Source organism: Fundulus heteroclitus, chromosome 7 (genome assembly GCF_011125445.2).
Source record: "Fundulus heteroclitus isolate FHET01 chromosome 7, MU-UCD_Fhet_4.1, whole genome shotgun sequence".
Lineage (NCBI taxonomy): Eukaryota > Metazoa > Chordata > Actinopteri > Cyprinodontiformes > Fundulidae > Fundulus > Fundulus heteroclitus.
In genome coordinates this window covers 3,456,315-3,472,713 of record NC_046367.1, presented here as the reverse complement: position 1 = coordinate 3,472,713, position 16,399 = coordinate 3,456,315, and the positions used below count along the sequence as shown (strand labels likewise).

The 16,399-nt window shown below is 40.5% G+C and overlaps 2 protein-coding genes across 7 annotated transcripts in view; both read right to left on the bottom strand.

Annotated features, from left to right (window-relative positions):
* The window catches only part of pknox1.1 (pbx/knotted 1 homeobox 1.1), a 110,726-nt gene extending 105,109 nt beyond the window's left edge, over positions 1–5,617 (bottom strand). The window contains exons 1-2 of one of the 6 annotated variants that reach the window (XM_036138769.1): positions 4,642–4,709; positions 3,339–3,436 (exon numbers count right to left, since the gene is read on the bottom strand). In XM_036138769.1, coding sequence (XP_035994662.1) covers positions 3,339–3,389 — 51 coding nt within the window. In that variant the 5' untranslated portion in view covers positions 3,390–3,436; positions 4,642–4,709. Of the gene's footprint in view, positions 1–2,407; positions 2,623–3,338; positions 3,439–4,641 lie in introns of those variants that run through there. The other 5 variants (XM_036138771.1, XM_036138767.1, XM_036138770.1 and 2 more) reach the window with 5 other exon arrangements.
* A 122-nt stretch (positions 5,618–5,739) lies between these two features.
* Positions 5,740–16,399, bottom strand: part of ndufv3 (NADH:ubiquinone oxidoreductase subunit V3) — a 31,355-nt gene continuing 20,695 nt past the window's right edge. Inside the window, exon 3 of the mRNA XM_036138772.1 lies at positions 5,740–6,011. Within this exon, the coding sequence (XP_035994665.1) occupies positions 5,845–6,011 (167 nt within the window). The 3' untranslated portion in view covers positions 5,740–5,844. The remainder of the gene's footprint in view (positions 6,012–16,399) is intronic.

Here is a 16,399-nt window from a genome sequence, read left to right as displayed (position 1 = left end):
ACAACAAGTCGTAGGCATTGTTTAGATTCCAAAAATAAACGAAGTAAAAGTACGCTCTAAATCACCCGTTTTGTCATGTAGTAGACAAGAACAGTACTGTTTTTGCCTACCCGCGGGACCCGGATGTAGCGCTGACGTCACGTGGGACGTCACGCGTGAACTACCCTATAATGAATTTATTCGAATACGCGTCAAATTTATTTAAAGTGTAAAACAGATAATCCCACTCCACTCGGTCAAAAAGCCTTTTCAGCATCAAGTGATAAGGTGATTTTAGGAGTTGTAGTACAATAAGTTGAAAAACCTACGCAAGTTGAAAAAAACATGCCTTTCCTTTACGAATCCTGTTTGATCAGAAGAAATAATTAAATAAACCTAATTTTAGCCTGAGAGCCAGGGTTTTCGACTGTATTTTTAAGTCCACATTTGTCAGCGAAATAGAGCAATATGATGAACAGTCAAGTGGATCCTTATTTGGCTTCAATAATAAATAAATGTCCCGATCTGATATTAATATCGGAATTAAGTCCAATAACAGCCAAAAAAATTATATCGGCCTGCACCTAAAATTTACGATATGAGCACACTTAAAGAAGCGCTTTACATCCAGCAGAGCATGTATCCCACACGGTCACCCCATGCGATCACAACAGCTAACTCCGCTAACTAGCAGACGCTATGCTACTCAAGTAGGAGTGATGTCGGCAGTGCAGCTGTAATTTTTGTTAAAGTCCGAAAAAGACGTTACAGCTGAGTGCAAAACTTGTCATCCTTAAGTTTCCTGTGGTGGTATATAAGTTTAATTAGACAACGTCATCGCACATTTGAAGCAACATAACAAACAGCAGCATGAGAATTTTCGCAAGGCCCCGGAAGTGAAGACACAACACCTCTGGCTACTTCAAACAACAAACTTCTGAAATGTTATTTGCACTTAAGTTATTTGTTAAGACGAAGGGACTGGACTCACTGAGATTTATTTCATGGTTTTATAATTTATATATTTTTTATTTGATTTTATTCAATATAGAATATTCTTATGTTTATAGTTTATGTAACCCATTGTTTACTATTGTTCTCTGAGTAAATTCACTTGAGCAAGCCGTTTTCTAATATTACACACTACAAAATAAGTTATAAAAGTATGTATAACTCCTGCTGATATCTTATCGGGTCAATATCGGTATCGGACAATATTCAAAGCTGCAATATCGGTATTGTATCGGAGGTGAAAAAGTTGTATCAGGACACCCCTAAAAGAAATAGTTGCTTGACGGAGCGTTGGGGAAGACATTGCGAATTAAATGATTCAATGAAAATATCCTGTAACAACGGAGCCAAACTATCTTTAAAGGTCTTGAAAAATTCAACTGGATAGCCAGCCGCTCCTTGAGTCTTTCCATTCTGCATTAAATAAATTGCCAGTTGATAGAATTATTATTACTATGTCTACATATTTTATGTTATTTACTATTTTCATTGTATTTATTATATATTTACTCTTTACTACTAAGAAGTTTTAAGGTTTTAGATCTCTCTCTTATAGTTGCAGAAGGCCTGCAGAAAGCAGAGAAATATGTTGTGACTATGATAAGTGTTTTTATGAACTCTATTCAGCCATCTGGAGTGCTGCACTGTGTGAACTGCTTGGTTTTATCTCGAAGGTCACAGTTATTTTGCTTATCCCTACCCCTTAGCTTGACAATGGAACCAGGGATTCCCTTTCCTAATAAATAGAGAGGGGGCGACGGATTTGCTTCAGATCGGATTTGGACATCTGTATTAAGCATCTCCGTTCGATCTCCTTGCAAGATTATTTGAAAACCAATCTCATTGTTGTCTCTCCTTCTTGTGTTGTTAATGAATGTTTTAGGTGTTTGAACCTGACACCAGTTTAATTTCTTTTACAGTAATTTGTTCCTCCATTTGGTCCATAACTGTAGAATCTAAAGTAGGAATCACCATCCTTTCGAAAAAAGTGTCAAACAGCACAGGAACTTTTGAAGATTCTGATTCATAGATGTCAAGGTAATACTTTAAAACTCTCATTTATTTCTGTTGAATTTGTAGAGACCTGTCCCCATTCAAAAATTGGCAGTATTTTAACATAGTCCAAGGGTATGACGTAACAAATTAATAGTACCATCTGGTATCCTCACACCCTTTCCTGTACTGGTCACTCAGGAGAAGCACCAAACTTGGACTCTGAAATTTTTCGCTGTCTAAGGAGAATCAAACACCTTTGTTTCGCCGATGAAGGAGATCCGAAAATGGGCAGGATAAATAAGACCATAGCAAACTTTTTATTCTGCATAAGATTCTTTACTCCGTTGAAGGCAGCTCGGCGTCTGGACAGGTTGATGCTATAGTCGGGAAAGATGAAAATCTGCTCCCAACTCCAACTTGCCTTTCTGTCTGGCCAGTGTTGTACTCGCTCCTTCTCCTGGTAGTAATGGATGCGTACGATGAATGCCCGCGGTCTTTGTCCCTTCAGGGGTACCACCGCTGCCGCTTGGTTAGCTCGGTCTAGGACGGGAGCCTTCTGCAGACCGCCAACTAAATCAAACAGCAGGTCGGTGATGAATCTGATGGGGTTCCACTGCTCCATTTCTTCAGGTACTCCTGCAGGTTACATCGTCTTCCTCTAATTTCAAACTCGTCTGTTTTTGCCAATACTTTCTTAAATTGGTTGTTAAGGTCTGCGTAGCTGGTTTCTATAACTTCCAAGCGCTTGTCTAGATTCACCAGGCCTTCTTCATGATCACTAATCTTTTTTGAGTTTGTCAATAGCGTCTTCAATGGGTGAACCAGCTTTTGTCAATTTCTCCCCATTAGTTTTCATTTTCCTCTTGACTTACTTCTTTAACAATATTGCGAAATGCAAGCAGCATCGTCTTGTCTATAGCTAGCAGTCGGCAAGTTGCTAGCTTGTGCTCCTTTAGCAGATGGTTTTGAAGGCATTTTGCTTCAAGACAAGGCAGAAGTATTTGAAATAACGTTGACTTTCCAGTTTGCAACTCAAAAAAAATCTTAGAATTGGGCCGCTTTAGATGATCTATAAATTATTTTTAGCTAAAATCTTGGGACCTCGTGGTTTGCACAACTACTCCATAATGTGCCCCTCTTGTTTGCTGTTGTGATGACCCAGATAACTGAGTATTTGCACAGGTATGTTACTGATGATAAAACATTAGGAAACCTAAACTAAACAAACTGATAGAAGTTAACAAGCTGGTCTAATGTTGATAGATGTTTTGGTCAACAATAGTTTTTACTACAAGTGAGTTTCAATATGCATGCTGAATGTGTATTCAAATTGAGGTGTCTCTTGCACCCACCTGCTGCTCCCCCTTTGGGTATTTGTCTATGGAAACCAACGAGGCTGCCATCGCGCTCAGCACCGGGACATTATAGAAACCAGGGACAGATGGCCAACCTACACAATACACAAGTTCAGTTAAACTACTGCCATTGTGAAGATTAACACTATACTATCCTAGCAAGTATTACGTTTTCAGATAGCTAAAACATTTAAAACTGTGGTGATTGATTGTATATTGATGTGAAATAAGTAAAAGCTAAATAAAATCTCCTGATCTAAATAACGGGACTAAGAGGAGCCATTACAGGTGGAAATAAACACAGATATAGAGACAGCATATCCATGAGTTTATTTCTGTTCGCCTTTAATAATTCAGCTAGTAACATTGATATGTAGTTAGCTTTGGTGTGCAGCTGTTAACATACCCACTATGAATTAGCCCATAGCCAGTGTTAGCTGCAGACATTTTGTGCAAACAATACATCAACAAATCATTCGAGTACACTTTAACATACCACTTTCTAACCAGGTCACCTATATTTATAACAAAAGCTGCTAAGTTTCAATAGGCCCCCCTTTTTCAACTGCCCTGTAACGATATCACCCAGTTAGCGTTAGCTCGTGAAAAAAATCTGAAACAGAACATTCTGATCCAGCTAATGCTAAATATAGTGAAGTGGTTGCTGCTGACTACGTCTTTAACTGCAATATTCAGCAACCGACGTTGACATCGCCATATTAAAGAACTAAAACGCGTCTCATTTAATAAAAAGTAAAGAAATGGTAACGTTGCTAAGCAGGCACTGAAAATAAGTCAGCTGCAGATTGATAAGAAGCAAACCATAAGACCAACTAATATAAAACATTTAATTTTGTCTTTAATGTAAAAATAAATAAATAATGCTCAGTTATCTACTCTAAAGAGATTCGAGGAACACAGAGAACGTTGGCAGCACACGACAGTAGTTTGTTGTAAGAGCAAATCCTTCCCGTCACTCAATCGTGCAGGAACATCTGCGTTCTCCTAGTCTTTTTTCCCCTCCCTTATAAACTAACACTATCAGGCCTCATCTGGAACCGTGGCCCTTAGCACCAACACAATCCACCTCTGCCCCTAAAACGTCGACATATTTCTTGACCCCCTCCCTTTTATACGTATATAATCTCCCAGTAGCTCTGTTGCTTCGATATCCTTCTAAAGAACACTCTCCGCTTCTTTGCTAGATTAACGCGCCCTGCCCCACGACATTTTAGCGTGTGGCCCTGATTGTTTGATTGATAGGGAAAGAAAAAAAGAGGGATTTTGAGTGACAGCTTACCTGAGTGCCAATCTTCGTCACACTGACAAGCGGTTGCAGCAATCGGGACCCGCAGTTGTGTTGCGTCATCACGCAAGGGTACGTTGTGGTGCCAGGCTCATGTATATGTATAAAGCGGGCGGAGACGTCTTGTCGCCTAGTCCTTATTGGCTTTATTTAAACAAGTTTTTCAGCGCTCTACATTTATCTTAACACGGATGGATTATTTTTACACAGCTTAATGAGAGCAATGTGTGGAAGAAGGTTAACAGCTGTTTTTTTAATGGTAAACATAATACAAACCATTTGCTTGTTCCACTCTATGAAAATTACCTCCTAAGGCTTAAAACTGCATAAAAGCAGCACTTGATCCTTTGTCTATCTCTTTATATGAGAGGTCTTTAACCTTGAGTAATGGAGAGGCTGGACAGGTTAGTCTAGGCACACGCAATGTAACACAACCTAAGCATACCCTGAAATGTAAAAAAGTGATGACATTAGTTAGCTAACAAGGAATATGTAAAAAAAAAAAAAGTGACAAAATATTAATCATACAAATAAAGATGTGAATAAGAATATTCTATTCTGTCACAATTTATCTTATTTTCCATGTAACACAGTGGAATTATGAGCCTGGAGGTTGCAGGATGGGGTGCAGTATCTCTGCAACCCCCACATTTAAACCTCTGCTTTATAGACCCATTTACTGTTTGCAAACAAAGATGACTGCACATGCAGTGTGGCACAGGGACAACTAGCCCGGTGCTATCAAGGTATGTGAATACATTATCCGCAAAAGATTGTGAAGCTTGCTTTAAAAAACTAACTTTAACAAATGGAAACCTGCTTTCAGACCTGTGGACAGTTACTGAATGTAAGCATGACATGAGCAAGTGGCCCAATATTCCGTGGCCTGATATTTACATATATATGGTGAAGAAACCTAGCATGTACCTCACGTGTTCCGCTTTCTCCTGTTAGACAAACAATGAGTATCCACTATCTATAGGTTAACTCACAAACTTTCTGACGTATGCTGTAAATGGGTCTGTACACCAGTTACTTTACACCAAACAAACAGTATCTGCATAAGGCACACAAAAAAAAAAACCCACACAATTTCTTACAACTGTACTTTAATCATAACCCTTTGACAAGATTTTCCTTGCAGATGAAGCAGTTGGGGAGAGAAATGTATATGTCCACTGCACACATCGATCTGCTCTAGTGTCTGGGTGAGGATTTGCCAGAGGAGGGCTGAGGAAGACGATGCTTGGCCATCTCTACATCCAGGTCTGCAAAGGTGTAGTTGGTATAGCTGTGGTGCTGGTAATTTTTGTATTTGCTGTTGTCAAAAGGCTCCTCTGTCACTGGAGGTGCAGCTGTTGACTCTGGAAGAAGGTAAAAAGAGCCTCATGAGGGAATTTTCAACACATTCCCAGCATTTCACACATAAAACACAAACCATGTACAGTTAAGCCCAGAAATATTTGGACAGTGACAGTTTTGTTATTTTAGCTGTTTATGAAAACATTCAGTATACAATTATATAATCAATGTGGACTTAAAGTCCAGACTCTCAGCTGTAATGTGAGAGTATTCACATCCAAGTTGGAGCAAGGGTTTAGGAATTACACCTCTTTAAAAAGTAGCCACCTCTTTTTCAAGGGACCAAAAGTAATTGGTTAACTAACTCAGAAGAATGCAAAATAAACTAGAAAAAGCTGTTCCTGCGTAACAGCGAGCGAGAATGCTAATCTGCAGAATGATTGAGCAGAAGATGCAGAAAACATTGAAATCAGATTTGAAGAATTTGAGAAAAAAATAAGAATTTGAAGAATTTGAAAAATTGGAAGAAATAGAAGAATTTGAAGGAATTTGAAGAATTTGAAAAAATTTGAAGGAATTTGAAAAATTTGAAATATTTGAAAAAAATTGAATTTAAAAAATTTGAAGAAATTTGGAGAATTTGAAAAAAATTTAAGGAATTTGAAAAATTTGAAGAAATTAGAAAAATTTGAAAATTTTCGAAAAATTTGAAGGAATTTGAAAAATTTTAAAAAATTTGAATTTGAAAAATTTGAAGAATTTGAAAATTTTTAAGAATTTGAAAATTTTGAAGAAATCTGGAGAATTTGAAAAATGTGAAGAATTTGAAGATTAAGAACAATTAGAAGAATTGGAAGTATAGGAAGAATGTGACGAATTTGAAGCAATTTGCATTGATTTCAATGGGAACAGCCAAAAAAAAAAAAAATCACATAACCATGAGTCATAGCAGGCATGCTGCCAGCCGAACGTTTTGACACCAAAATTGTTGAAATCTGTTGAAGTATGCGGGAGTAGTTAAGACACCGACGGAATAATTCTAAGCAAAGGCAGCCTGTCCCTGACCTGCAGTAACCTCTGGCCAGCAGAGTTCTGTTGTCATGGAAACTCACTCACGCCTGCTGGTGTCCGTCTACTGTAGGCAGAGACTTATGGTCAGACGAGCTCTAATTGGAATAAAATGGCATCACTTTGCCTCGGACAACTCTGGATTTTTCGTCAACCGTTAGCGCTAGAGACATAATTTTTTTTGTGTTTATTTTGGAACAGATAGGGGAACAAGACAAACTATTGTTTTTTTCTTGGAATATTTTAATGTAGGCGCAAAAAATCATGAAATAAAGGGGAATATTGACGAAAATTCAAAAATCCTCTAAAAACGGTCCCGAACAAATCACTCTAGCTGAAAATGTATAAGAGATATCAAAATTATTCTTTCAGCGTGAGTATCAGCAGGCTTTTGAGGACTGTGGTGCTCATTTTTATGTTTGTACAAAAATCGGTGTAGGCATGGCAACGATGTAAAAAAGTGCATCATTTAGAAGGATGCAGGTCCAAAGCGTTTTCAGGATTTTGCACATTTGCTACTCGCGAACAAATTGTTCCTGCGGCAAAACCGTAACATTTATCGACAAAATTCCTTTTTTGTGAGCGCCAGAAGGGTCTGGACATGAATGTGTGAAAGTCTCATGCCTGTACATGAAACGGTTTAGGGGTAGCAAAGATGTGAAAACATGTGTCGCTTGGGAATGTCAGGTGTGATTTTTCACCACACCTCCATAGAAAATCAATGGAGAGCGTTTGGGTTTTTCGCCGCTCTGGGGTGATTTGCGAAAAATCTATAAATCCCACACCAATGATGGGTACATTTCCAGAATCCAGACAAAAATTCCTACGTTTTGATGTATAATTTATGTGAATAGAGTGAAAATTGAGCAAGTGAGAAGAAGTTGTTCATAGAAGGAAAATCTATAGGAACGGCCGAGTGGCCACTCTAAATGAACTCCCTAGCAATCATAGCAATGCATTAATTTTTCTGAATTTTATGAAAATGCAAAATTATTTTAAGGATGTACTATATAAAAATGGTGAAAGATATGAAAAAGCTGAAGTAGCTGAAGATAGCTGAAGGTTATTTGAACATTTTAAAAGTTGAATGGCGTTTCTAGCTGAAGGTAGGCTGAAGCAGTGAGCTATCAAAAAGCTGAAAAATGTGAAGAATTTGAAGGATTCTCTATTCAATTTCAATGAGAGCAAAAAACTCACAAAAAGTTAAATATTTTAAATATTATAAAAGTTCTAATTACCAAAAGACATAGCAGTAATGTTGTGAACGAGCTGAACGTTTTGATACAAAATTGTTTAAATCGGTTGAAGAATGCAGGAGTAGTTAGATGCCGAAAAATGTACGGAATAATAATCAAGACCTGAAGGAACTTAATAAGTGAGAATGCTATATAGCATTCTCACTTGATAACAAGGCAGCATGGGCTCTTCCCTCATTAACCTGTCATCAATTAAGCAGTTCAAAGGTCTGTAGTTGATTCAAGGTGTGGCATTTGCATTTGGAAGCTGTTGCTATAAACACACGACATGCGGTCAAAGGAGCTCTTAATGGAGGTGAGACAGACCATCCTAACGTCTGCACTTCAATTACATTGTAGCTGTTTCATTTCAAATTCAACATGGTGGCATGCAGAGCCCAAATCATGAAGATTGTCTCACTGCCCAAATATTTCTGGGCCAAACTGTATGTCAAGTTCAAGGAGGGGTTATTTCAGAGCCCCAATCAGCAAAAACATGCTATAAACCGATAACCTAGGAAACAGACAAGATTCTGAGTGCTTGAGGATTTTAAGAGGCCCCAGTAACATAGTCATACTTTCTGAAAAAGCAGCTTAGAATACAACATATCCTACAATAGCAGAGCTTGTGTGGAGACACACAAAAAAACAAGTTTAAATGATCATTTACATCTTACTGGGAACAGCTAAAAACAAAACAAAGTTCATAATCAAAGGAAAACATTTAAAAACAGATTTTTTTTCTAATTATCTAATTATCAACGCCATGTATTTCCTACCTCATGAAATACATCAATAGACTCCAATCATCTCACCACCAACACCACCGTGTGAACTAACATGACTCTCAGCGCACAGCTAATTAACATGTCTTTGTCCACATATAAAGGTGCACTAAATATTCTTCCCAAGTGTGTAATATCACTCCATATACACAGCTCTCGCTCTCTCTCTCTCAGAGAGCGAGAGCAGAGACGTCTCTCTCTCTCTTAGAGAGCGAGAGAGAGCCGTCTCTGTCAGAGTTTCTAATAAAAGGCCAAAATAAATGTAACCTTTATATTGAATTAACTTACAAAGTTTATTGTTGCAAGGGCGTACTCTGAGCACAGGCTGTCTAGAGGCTTCCACATATTCGTGCATACTGAGAGCTTGGCGGACTCCGCGCCAGGGCAGTTGCTAGGGTTTCTGACCCCCTGAAAGAATAACTGTGTGGGCCTCTCTATGCTATTTATTGCCACCTTCAATCTTCTTGTTTTTCAGTGTTCTTGGTGCCCGGTGTAACACAGCCAATCTGTTTTCTTGTTTATGATTATTAGCTATATAATGTATTATTGGTTGTATTATTCTCATTTCACTGGTTTGCAACCCATTATTACATATCTGATTGCAAATACATTCTCAATAACCACTCAACAAATAGGTAGTGGGTATTTTATTGTATTTAACAATCAAGCACTGACTGATATGGAAATTGTCTCCTTGGATGTCAGTAATAAATATCCAGTCGAGGGATTAATTGTTAAAACAGCTTGCCATACCAATGCTCATAATTCCTGAGTAGAACTTTAATGTGTTATAATACAATTCAATGCAGCCTCAGAGTGGGAAAATTGTCCAATAGTGATATGTGTGACAGTTCTGTATCAGTTCTGGAACCGTTGCTCTACAGTATCTTCGCTCTTTTTTGATGAACTGGTGACTTGTTCAGAGTATAACGTGGCCAATGACGGCTAACGTAGGATCTAGCCTGCATCCCATCAAAGGTAATGTTACAGACAAAATGAATGAACAAGTAATTGTTTCAGCTGGCCTCAATAGTTTTATTCCCACCATTCTTAGAAAAAAGTTTTTGATATCCTGGGCCCCTGCACTGCTGTTCCTAGTCTTAGCCTCCTTCTCAACTCTTTTCTGGTGTCCGTACTTGTGTTTTTTGGAGACCGTCGTTACCCTGCTGAAGTTAACTTGTGCCAACCTAATTCTGATGAGAAAAACAAACTGCGGTGTGGACCAAACCATTTTTAAGAAGGCGCAAGGGAGTTGATGTTAGATAATTGTATGGGTTGTGGCTCTGTTTTAATTGTATCCATTTGTCTGCATATATATAATAGTTCCGTGCATAGTTATTTTGACATTGAGGCTACTGGGGGCTGTGTGTGGGCCCTAGCAGGCTGTGGGCCCTTAGAATTGTCATCACCTTTTCCCCCTATATGCGACCGTCTGCTTGGAGCAGCTCACTGTATCAAGCTCAGTGTCACATACAAAACAGTTTTAATGTAAAGACTTCTTGCCTCCGAGAAGTTTATAGTGTGACACGTACCTCTATGCGCAGAGTCCGCTTTGAGTTTGCACAGACCTCCAGGGAGTGAACTACACCCGAGTATGTGGGAGGTCTTTACATGAATGTACTTCTAGTTTCAACATGAAAGTCTGACAGTCTTCCAGACCAGGGTTTCCCAAAGTGGTGGTGTGCGAGCTGCCACTAGGGGGTGCGCGAGCTGAAAACTGTAAGGGCGTCTGACAGTGTTTTTCCCCCACACCATAAAGACGTGTAAATAAACATTCCCTTTGTAAAGATTGAAATCAAAAACTGTAAATTTAATCAAACAAAATGTGTTGTAATGATCTGTATTAGACTTTATTGCTAAGTGCTATTGCACACTTACTGTTTCTTTAAGTAGGTTGTTTTGGTATTATACGGAAGAAATGTGTGGCTTCCAGGTGAAGGAGTGGTGGTTCAGGGGACTGGTGGGGTGAAAGCTGTCCCGTTCTGTTCGTCCTAAAATAAAGTGTTAGCAGCAGAACCTTGGTCTGGTGCTTAGGTGTCATAACGGAACAATACAGTATTAACACAAAAATGTATTTATCTAAAAGAAATCTTCTACGCTTCATTTTAAGATGAAATATCCGCATTGTGTTGTAGATGCACACATGGCTTGTGGTCTCTGCTTTAATCATTCTTGCAGGAGAGAATTGCAACGGATCTGGGAGAAGAAAACGAGCCAGAATCAGAAAATGTCTCTCATTGTCTCCTCGCTTCACGTTGTTTACGCCAGCAGAGGAAAAATTCATTTTGGCCGAAAGTTTTATTTACGAGATTAAATTGAGTGACCGTCACACACAAGGCTGTAATACTTTTCATTGTGATTCAGACAGGCACAGTTCATTTTACAGATGCGGTTTAAGCGCATATTCAAACAGAAACAGGTCAACTGGAGGGTCTGTGGAGAGCTGAGGAGTTAGGTTGCTATGGGCGTGTTTACCTGCTGGATGTAACCGCTGTGAAACAATCAGAAAATAACTCTGATTAATAAGCACAAGCACTCCGTTATTGTTACTCTGTGCTGCTCTACCAAAGTGTAACTCGCTCACTCGTCAGACACAAATCAAATCAAACTTCTTCAAGTTTGTATTTTGCGGCGTAAATTGTGAATCAGGCTGAGATTAAGAAGCTGGTACATGAAATAAATAAAGTGAGAACACGCACAGGTAGGTAATTAGAGTTTAGTCTGAGAATCCACCTGGCCTCTGCTTCAGAGACGTTTCAGGTTGTGGAGGATTTACTGATCTTTCTCTGGCTTCTGCTGTGGATGTTGTGTGTAATTTTATTGCAAATTATGTTCTAATTTTATAAAAAATAACCTTTGTTATGATTGTTGGGCTGAAGCTACAGCTCATGCAAGCCCCCAGTTTTTTGACAGTCCCTAAATGCACCACCGCATGTGGGAGGAGGGAGCAGCTGAGACGCTGGCCGAAATTGGGACCCCTCAGCCGGATCAACTGTGAGCAAGATCCCACGGAGCTTTAATATCCAACTTCACCGCGCTATCTGCCAGAGAGATGCCGGCTTGCGGGACAGGGGCGCCAGAGACGAATTGTCAGAGCACAGGGGAAGCAGGTAACGGCGAGACCGATGAGAGCTCGGGGGGGAATCACTGCTGGTGATCAGATCAGGGGTCTGATGAGGTAGTGACACTGTGTACCATACCGCTCCAAAAATCAATTGAGCAGCTTTGTTGCTTACCAAAGTCGTACTTACACATTTTAACAGATTTCTTAACAGATTTTTAACAGTATTATGGATTTTTTAGAAGATTTAAGGATTTTAAGTGCGCCTTATAGTCCAAAAAATACGGTAAATATGGAAATCAAATGAGAAGAAGCATTGAAGCATCAAGATAAGGAAGATTATTCTGACATGTAAATGAGTTTCATGCCAAATTAACTGGCAGCCAGGAATGAGTTTTAAGGTTAGATGTTTAAGTCATAAAGGCTTAAAGGACCAATAAGCGAATTCTCACAATTAGGCGGGGCTTGAGCACCGTCTGTAGACCAAAACAAGCTGTGTATAGGGGGTTTTCAGCTGACGTCACGCTCACGTGACTACTCAACGCGTCCGCCATATTGGGTGGCAGTCGTTTCGCACCGTTGACCTGCATTGTATGACGCCTTAGGCAGTATTGGAAGTGAACAATGGGGAAAACGTGTTTAATGGTTGGTTGCACGGCCCGTGGAGGTGGAGATCAACGCTCTTTCTATCGCCTACCAGCCGTAATAGTGAATCAGTGTGAAAAAACAAAACAGCTCTCTGAACAACACAGTCACCTATGGCTGACACGGATATCCAGGTCCGATTTGGACGGTGTTAAGCTGGAATACGCCAGAGTCTGCGGTGCTCACTTTGTCACAGGTAATTAACTGTTAAGTATTTAAAACATGTAAGAAGAATATATTAATAATAGGGCTTGGGCGTTATGACTTATTACTTTCCGCGGCTGCCATGTTGACTGCCTCCGCCGCCTCTACTGCCTATGACTACCGCGTACTGTACTCCCTCTCTCAGCCGTGTTTTAATTTGATTAATTTCACCTTAACTTGATTTCAACCATGGTAAACCGTTGCTGTATTGTGGGCTGTAACAGCGCAACACATGATCGCCATGGGAAAAACATAGAAACAGATTAATTTTCCACCGCTTTCCTGCCTGGAGGCGCAACCACGGAGAACAAGCGTCAGAGATAACAAAGAGTCGTCGGCTCGCTTGGATCGCGGCTGTAAGACGACCGAACATAACTTTCCACAGTATCCCGATGTCAATGAGAGTGTGTTCTAAACCTTTGAAACACATAGCAGCTAGTTAAAAGTACATTACATGCGTGAGTGGTTGTTAGCGCTAACGGTTAGCATGTGCCAGAGCCCGTCTGAGCACAGCTTACCTTTGAACGAGTTGCTGTGTTCCCACTGTTTGCTGGCTTTATGATCTGCAGCTCCTACCGGCGCCAATACGGTAAATACAACTTAATTTTGCACTGGTCATTGTTCTGCTTAATTAATTAAAGCCGCGAGCGGCGTCGATCGGCCCTGCAGCCAAGCACCTTCGCGCACCGCCGGCCGTCAGCCACCGCAGAAGCATGCGACACATTTGCGTCGGATTGTTTACATTTTTACCATCTTATTAAAACTCACCCGTCCACTTATGATGGCGATTTCCTTGATGTACATAACCAGATGTGAACTGGTTGTGAGCCTCTAGACCCTTGTAAGCTCTCATTTCCTCAAGAGTGTGCACCGAACACCAGGTAATGCACTATGTCGCCGTGCTCTACATTTGGCCAATCATCTGGATTACGGCTAAACAAGGCACCGTGGAGGGCATAGGGGTCCATATGGTCGATCACGGAACATTTCCTCAGATATACGTCCTTATCTGGTCGCTCTAGCGTGCTGGCGTACTTATCCATTCGCGATACGATAATACGTGTACGACAACTAGAGATAAGGAAGTGTACCACCCAATATGGCGGACCGGAAGTTGGCCAGTGACGTCAGTGAAAACCCCCTATTAAGCGATGTCTCTCTCTACCTCCACTACAGCTGCAAACCCACACCCATTTCCCCTCCCCTTCTCACCCGTCGCCTCGTATGCACATATTTTCAAAGGACAGCAACAGCTTTTGGAGGAACTTGTCGAGTGAAGAAGTAACTCATAACTTTATAATGCTGTTAAGATTCAACCCACAGGCTGCGTTATCCGTCATTTTTGTGTCTCTACCAATTTTATGGGCATGGAGGGGCTAAGCCCTGAGTGGCAGCTATTCACATGCACCTAGATGAGTGCACGGCATTTAGGTGCACCTAAATGTGTGCATGGCATGTAGAGACTGCAGAACAACACAGAGAGAGAGACGATGTGACATCATACCATAGTCCATCTAAAAAGATACCTTTAGTTCTTCACAAAACAATTTTTTCGTTCTGTCAAAAATAATGAAATTTCGCTTACTGCTCCTTTGAAATGTTGCAAGTCAAACAGAATGTGAGAGAAGAGACATATGTTCCTAGTGACAGAAATACATAGCCAATCAGGAAAGTTAAAGGTTTGGAGTGAGGGGCAGAGTTGTGTAGTGTATACCCTCAGGCTGTGCAGCACTGGTCTCCGCGTGTAGCTCTTCTCCAGTAGCTTCGATTACAACTTGGGCAGAGTCCACCAGCTCCTCTACACTATCCAGCTGAATCCTGCCACCTTCAGCTGGAGGATTACCAGCTACTGTAGCAAAGGCAGTTTCTGACTCTACAGGCCCAATTGTAGCTTTTTCCCAGGATTCCTCAGCAGCATCCCCAAGGCCATCTGCAGGTGCTGTAAACCCATCTACTCTCTTTACAAGATCATTAGATTGGGCTTTTTCTGGAAATTCATTTTGTGTCACAACCAGAGCTGGAGGTTCATACTGAGCAAATTGCTGAGTGATAACAGGAGCAGCATCGATTGAAAATTTTGAAATGGCAAGATCAGCTGTACCCCTTGTAGCAGTGAGGATCTTAGACCCTGAATCTTGAGAAATATCTTTAGAGGCCTCTACTATAAATTGAGTAGCTTCTGTCTCAGCAATAGTAATGCCTTTAGTCACCCCATTAACTATAAGCTCTTCATCCTGTCCCTTTTCCTGATGGCTAGGTGAATATAACACTGAAGAATAGGTTCTAGCCATAGTTTCCACCTCTAACCTCTTATCTTCACGGTTGCATTCGTAGTCCGAGTCTGCATCAGAGTCGCTGGATGATGAGGATGACAGCTCTTCGATTGCTGAATCTCCATGCTTAGAAGAGACCATAGTTGCTTTTACAACATCACTTATGGTCGCAGGAAAATCAATTGGTGGTGAGCCTTTACTACTTGACTCAACTGAGGTTTCTGCATTTGGGGGAAATACTGGTGAAGTTTCATCAGCAAGAATCTGGGAAACCTCTTCTTGGCTGTCAGACAGATACAATGAAGCAGGGACAGCCAATGACTTTGACTTGGCTCCAACAGATTTAGAAACAACAGTGACAGAAGCTGCAGCTATTTCTGATGTGGAGCTGACTGGATTTGCAGATACAGCTAGGAAGGGTTCCAAAACGCCAGGATCTGAAGATTTAACAGGAAAGGCAACTGCAGTCTTGCAAGCCCGCACGGCAGCCCTCTCATCTTCTCCTGCTGAGGAAAATAGTAAACTTATTGGTAAATGCTAGCAACGGTTAGTGAAAAGAAAGTGCACGTCCTCACATTTTTATACAAACGAGAGAGAGAGAGCGAGAGAGAGAGAGAGATACTCAACAGTCTGCCATTGACAGCAGCCAATGCTGTGAAACAGCAGCCCATGCTGTGAAACAGCAGCGCTGTGAAACCAGACAGAAACTTCACTTATACAGGATAAGTATATGATGTTGTATTCTGTTCCATATCTGGCTCGCTTCTCTTACTACCTTCAAAGTTTGCAGGCGGCTGCTCTTTGGCCAAGATAAAATACCAAATGCTGTGCTTTGTTTTGGAAACCCTGGGAATTCTCATATGACGGGCTCAAGAAGCTACATTTGTTGCTCACCACTGGACAGAAGTGAGGCTGCCATACATCAGCGCTGACCACTGCCTGCAGGCATTTGTTACAGGATGAACTCCCTAACTCCTCCGCCACTGTTGCCCTTAATTATTAAAATGAATCAGATAACATGATAATTTGTATTGTTGTGCTGAGGATAGTCCGCTATATCCATTGTGGTAAATTAATCCAATTAAGTTTACCATCTTTTGAAGACATAAAAGCTCTGTTCTCGCTCAGGCGCAAAAATATCTATTGTGTCTAATTGTCAGCAAATTTTATTAGCTTAAG